This window comes from Aegilops tauschii, chromosome 3, assembly GCF_002575655.3.
Source record: "Aegilops tauschii subsp. strangulata cultivar AL8/78 chromosome 3, Aet v6.0, whole genome shotgun sequence".
In the NCBI taxonomy this organism is placed as follows: Eukaryota; Viridiplantae; Streptophyta; class Magnoliopsida; order Poales; family Poaceae; genus Aegilops; species Aegilops tauschii.
The window spans coordinates 558,688,428-558,694,427 of record NC_053037.3 but is presented as its reverse complement, the minus strand read 5'-3'; the positions used below and the strand labels follow the sequence as shown (position 1 = coordinate 558,694,427).

General features: G+C 42.1%; 2 protein-coding genes across 2 annotated transcripts; both read left to right on the top strand.

Annotated features, from left to right (window-relative positions):
• The first annotated feature begins 855 nt into the window (after window positions 1-855).
• Window positions 856-3,502, top strand: LOC141020667 (cysteine-rich receptor-like protein kinase 44). The gene is made up of 8 exons (XM_073495590.1): window positions 856-936; window positions 1,284-1,362; window positions 1,453-1,542; window positions 1,646-1,874; window positions 1,993-2,077; window positions 2,274-2,462; window positions 2,997-3,386; window positions 3,485-3,502. Exons 1-8 carry the CDS (start codon window positions 856-858, stop codon window positions 3,500-3,502), a joined length of 1,161 nt encoding a protein of 386 aa, XP_073351691.1.
• On the top strand, window positions 3,381-4,569 carry LOC141021051 (uncharacterized). The gene has a single exon (XM_073495978.1). It carries the CDS (start codon window positions 3,592-3,594, stop codon window positions 4,474-4,476), a length of 885 nt encoding a protein of 294 aa, XP_073352079.1. The 5' UTR covers window positions 3,381-3,591; the 3' UTR covers window positions 4,477-4,569.
• The last annotated feature ends 1,431 nt before the right edge of the window (window positions 4,570-6,000 follow it).

Genomic DNA, 6,000 nt, shown 5'->3' with positions numbered 1-6,000 from the left:
CAGCCCATGTTTCTACCGCAGTTCATAGTGTATTAGTAATTCAGCTGAGTGAGCTTCTTCATTACCTATCCCTCCCTCAACCCACATCCTTCCTGTGAAGGACAAGCAAGCAGTACCATCGACAGGCATGGCGTCTCCAGCCGACTTACATGGAGTAACGGCTGCCGGGAGCCCAAACAAACAGACTCTGAAGACTTCCACCTCCAGCTCCAGCTCTGGATCCAGCTCCAGCTCCGGATCCGGCTCCAACTCTAGCTCCAGCTCCGGCTCTGGCTCCAAGTTAGTACCCTGACATCGATAAATATCTAGTATGGGATTTTGTGGTAGCATGTTGCTCTCTGGATACTAGTGCAGCAATCTCACTGAGTCACCCCATGTATTCAGTCACGAGTTCGTGTAATAAAATGTCACGAAATTTGTAAAAGAGATATTGATTACATGGACACGGCATGTATTTACCATCGTAAAGAAATTCAACTCAAAACTCATTCCGCAGCTCAAGATGCAGAAAGACTAATCATCCCTTAAATGGTTGCAATGGAACAAATGTTGAAATGATTTTTTATGAGATGGGACAAATGTCTACCAAAGTCTCACCATTTAATAAATCTGCTATTGTTTCATCCTTCTATGCTTACTTTCACTGTCCGTCTCGCTGCTTGCATGTATATACTTCCATTGTAGTATGTATACATATATGCCATGTCTAGACACCCCTCATAACCAACATTAATATGTTCAAGAAAAGCTGGTCAACTATATGTTCTTTAATGTCGTTACCCATAGCTAAGAGTAATATGTACCAGCAGAGACATTACGACAAGCTGCAAAATACAAAAGACAAGAAGTCTATCGATGCGAGAATTACAAGAAATTACAGACAATTTCTGCAAGGAGCGAGCAATTGGTGAAGGAGCGTATGGAAAGGTTTACAAGGTAAGAGACCCATTCAGGACAATTGGTTTCTAACTGCAAAAACTTAGCTGTAGAAACATCATAACACTGCTCTACTTACTTTGTAAAGTTATACCTTTCTAAAAAAAAGTGTATTACTTTAAATTACATACCTGCTTATTTACAAATTTGAAACAGTGTATTACTTTAAAAACAGTGTATTGCTTCAAATTACATACCTGCTTATTTACAAATTGAAAGTTTAACTTCCCAAAAAAATTCTTCTTTGCACTAAAATGACACAATCAACAAAACTAAATTGAACCCTTCAAATTTTCTGCATCTCAAAAGCCCTAATGGAACACTTCAATTTTCTGCACCTTGGATAGGGTGCACTTGGCAATGGCAAAGAGATTGCAGTGAAGTTGCTTCATAACAGGCCAGACATTGACGATGGGCAATTCCGACGTGAGTTTGATAACCTAATGAGGCTCGAACATCAAAACATTGTACAGTTAGTTGGCTATTGCTATGAAACACAACATAAACCTATCATAGGCACGGAAGAAACCATTTTTGCTGAAGAGATAACCAAAGCGCTATGCTTCGAGTATATGCAAAAAGGGAGCCTGCAGAAGCATCTCTATGGTATGACGCTTCTACATTCTCAGCATGCTACAACAGGCATATGAAGAAAAACGTTGTCGACATGTATTTTCATTTAATTTATACTCTTTGTTTCACATTACAGAGGAATCTGATGGCCTCGATTGGGAGACACGATACAAAATTATCAAGGGGACATGTGAAGGCTTACAATACCTTCATGAAGGATTCAAAAAACCAATTTACCATTTGGACCTAAAACCGGACAACATACTTCTAGATGAGAACATGTTCCCAAAACTTGCGGATTTTGGTTTGTCTAGGCTCTTCCGTGAACATAAAACGATGGTCATAGAAAGTGTTTCAGGAACAATGTAAGTTAATTCATGTTGCTAATGAATCCATTTCGTAGTTAGCCAAGGCATGCTTACTAAATAGATATATTTTCATATTCATCATATCTCTAATAATTATACATCTTCAACAACACAGTGGGTACATGCCGCCAGAATACATACATGAAAATGCAATCTCGAACAAGTTTGACATATTCAGCTTGGGTGTTGCAATAACAAAGGTAATTGCAGGGCCAAGCGGCCACACCAGAAGCGCTGAAATGTCTCACCAAGAGTTTCTTGACCAAGTAAGAAACACAATATCTTCACTTTATAGGGAAAAAGATTTAAAAAAATACCAACGGTTATTTGTAACAAATCGTGATATGCTTTACACATGTGTATCTCACTATTATAGCTTTCCACTTCCATACACAGGTACAAACAAACTGGAGACGCAGGTTGCGTTCAACGTGTTCTTCTCACAAGCAATTAAAAGCACACTGCCATCAAGTGAATATATGTACTGAGATAGCACTGAGCTGCATGGAGTACGATAGGCACAAAAGGCCTGATATAATAGATATTATCCATCGACTAAATGACACAGAAGCTACCATTGACAGGGTAATTATGAATTCACAATCATTAGCTCATTACTGTATACAGACAAGCTCTTTTATGCACAAGATAGTTAAAGCCATTAACGTACCCAGCGTCATATATAGGGACTTTCTCTTAATAAATACTAGTTCCAAGTACTATTCAAGGTTGGGTTGTCTCTCTCATTATCGATATTCTTAACGGATCAAGATTTAAAACCATGTATGTGTAGTAGATGCACCTTCCGCAACTCACTTCTCTAAAACTTGACAAAGTTTGAGAGGTGCAACCACGAGTACATGGTATCACCAGCAGTGCTCCAAAAGAATTAGTGTGGCACAGGGAGCACCCGGTAACCCACATAGCAGCCTTGTCACTTCACTGCCTGTTTGTGTTTACTGTTGAAATAAAATAAAAGTTGTCTCTTGCAGGCCTTGTCATGGTCGGTGAGTTCGCAATCATGGATGCAAGGAGACATGGTAAGCTTGTATTACAGAACATACTTAATTTGGATTTGGTACGACTGATCAATGAATCAGACAACATATATTAATTCAGGTGAAGCTACACACGTTCACGAGTAAAGCGATTTTGTGTGGCAAGACGTGCAACAAATTTCCAGTCCTAGTGCGTATCACAGCAGCGCCATGGCGCCACACGGAGGAGATGCCACGTGCTGGCGTGGACATTGTTGTGGTTGTTGACATCAACATGGGCAGGGTGAGTCACTGGAAGCTGAAAACCATCAAGCAAGCCCTAATGACAGTCATTGACAAGTTCGGCCCAAACGACCGGTTCTCTATTGTGTGGTTCAAGGGAAGTGTGCCCCACACTATGAAGTTAACCTTCACGTCCAACAAAGGCAAGGAAATTGCCAAGGTCATGATCAATGAGCTTGATGGGACCCATGACAACAATACAATTGCCGCTCTGCGAGAGGGATTTGAGGTACACATATCATCATGCTTTCCTATTGAAACATGCCATCGAATTTGTATTAAGGCAAAAATTTATTTTCAAATCCTGCATTTTTGGAATTTACTTAGTATAACTTTTTGTGCTGATTAAATTGACATAGATCCTGAGAGGGCGTGGAGCGGAAGAGGCATACAACCATGTAGGTTGCATCCTGTTCGTCTCCAATGGTGATGGCATGGCAGCCCTCAAGACGGAGATCTCTTCTGAATTCCCCGTGCACGCAATTGGTGTGCAGAAACACCACGATCCGGAGGTCATGAAGTATATCGCCGACAAGACCTGTGGCACCTACTCCTTCCTTGATGAAGATGACAGCTGCATCCATGAAGCCTTCAAGTTATTCACCACTGGCATCACGTCTGTCGCTGCAAGGTTCATACAGATCACCCTCGCAGCTCACGAGGGCATTACAATATCTTCCATCGAGTCTGGTGGCTACAAGAACCTTGTGGGATCAGACAAACAAACCGGAGTGATAGACATCGATAACATGTACGCGGGAGAGCAGAAGAACTTCATAGTCTACCTAAGTGTCGGGGAGGGAAACAAGAAGCTTCTGACCATCGGCGGCCAGTACAGAAGCTTCGATGCGAGCAAGCGGCTGGCTGACAAGGATGTCTTCATTCTGCGACCACTCTCTGAATGCTCGCCCGACAAGCTAGGCATCCATCATGAGGTGGCCGCGGAGCGCATGCGCATCTGGCTCATGAAGGGATTCTCGGTCATGGTGGAGATGCAGCATCCCATGTGTGGTGAGGGGCCACGGGAACTATGGAACAGTATCAGGCACCCTAGCAGCGAGGGCCACTGTGCAACCAAGGAAACCATGGTGAACCTCAGCAATGATGTGACTGAGATTGAAAGGAACATTAGAGACTATCTAAACAACCATGAAAGATGGTACACGAAGGTCCCTTACCTAATGTCATGGCTGAGTTGCCACAAGTGGCAGCGTGCTACCACCAAGGGCTCATGCTACGACTCCGGTGCTTTCACCCTATCACAACTCAGTGCCTCAGAGCAGCATGTAGGTGAAGATGGTGAGGATAATGACGACTAAACAAAGCTATGCACATAAGCTAGGAGTGAATGCTTTAGCATACTAATTGTCAACTCTATTCATGTATATCTGTAAACACGTAGCACGATGACACCAGCCAATTCTACCATTATTCCTGTGTAATAACAATGGGTAACAATCTTATGTCTAAATTGATCTAAAATGAGAATCTGGAGTGTGCCATATGTGTGCAGCTCCTTGAAAAGAAATAGTTGCATGTATGGGTAGTTTCTTCTGGTCACCACAAGGAGACTCCCAGTTTTCAAAACCATAGTACTATCTACCATCAACAGCTGGTATATGGTTGGTGTTGTGTATTCCATGGGCCAATGGAGAATTGATTTCAGTTACGGAAAGAAATCTGTCCGGAAAGATTGTTCATTCTCAATGAAAAAAATGCGAAGTACACCAGATTGCTCAGTCATGATGACGAATCCACGGTCAGACTGTACATTGCAGACCCACGAGGTGGTCAACTGTTCATCACGGTTAGTTAATCCTAGAGTGAATTCCGTTTTTTACCCCCTATTTTCACATTTCTGACACTAATTACCCCATTTAGCGAAATTTCATCCGTTTTACCCCATTTAACAATTTTTTGACACAATTTACCCTGTTTAAAGTTTTGTGAGCATTCTGACCGGTCGGTCACAGTTGTTAGGTCCAACTGGCATGCCATGTCAGTGGTTTTTCCTGGCTATTTTTCTCACTGCTGAACCGGGCCGCATAGCTTCTCCCAACCGGCTCGGCCCGATGGCGGTCGCTCGCGTCACGTCCAACGCACAACGCCCAAGTCGGCCGCGCACCACGCTTGCCTCCCATGGCTTCTTGTTCGCGTTGCTCGCTCCCAATCAAACGTGCAAACTGATTTCCGTATAAGCATCAAATTCCTATAGCATCATTACGCCTACATCATTTGTTAACTCAACCATGGAGTTCCCATTGGCCACCTTCTTCTGATAATAAACGCTATCCCAAGGGTTGGAACCCAACTCCTTGATCTTCTCCTTTATATCAAAATAACTAATGAAATCCCTCTCAATCATCTCTGGTTTTGGATTCTTTTATCCATGGACATGTAAAATATGCCTAGATATTCAGATATCACTTGTGCATGTATTAACACTCTTCCGATCGACATATTTGCTACCTAGATATTCAGATATGTAGGTGTATCAGAGTTAGTAAAGTAGTATATTTACACCACTTTAATCTAATGCATAGAACCATGCATACTTAAGGCCGTATACGATAACTGAATAAAAACATGCATGATTTCAAATTATATCAGTAACCGTTTCTCTGATAATTTATTCAATGGTAATATGCCATGGTGATCAAGTATAGTCGTCCCATTAGAATACTTCAAACCGGAAACGAGTTGAGTAGGGAGGAAAATAGGCGGGAACAACTATCGACGTGGCAGCCGGTCAGAACGCACAAAAAATTTAAAACAGGGTAAATTGTGGCAACACTTTTGCTAAATGGGGTAAAACAGATGAAATCCCGCTAAATGGGGTAATT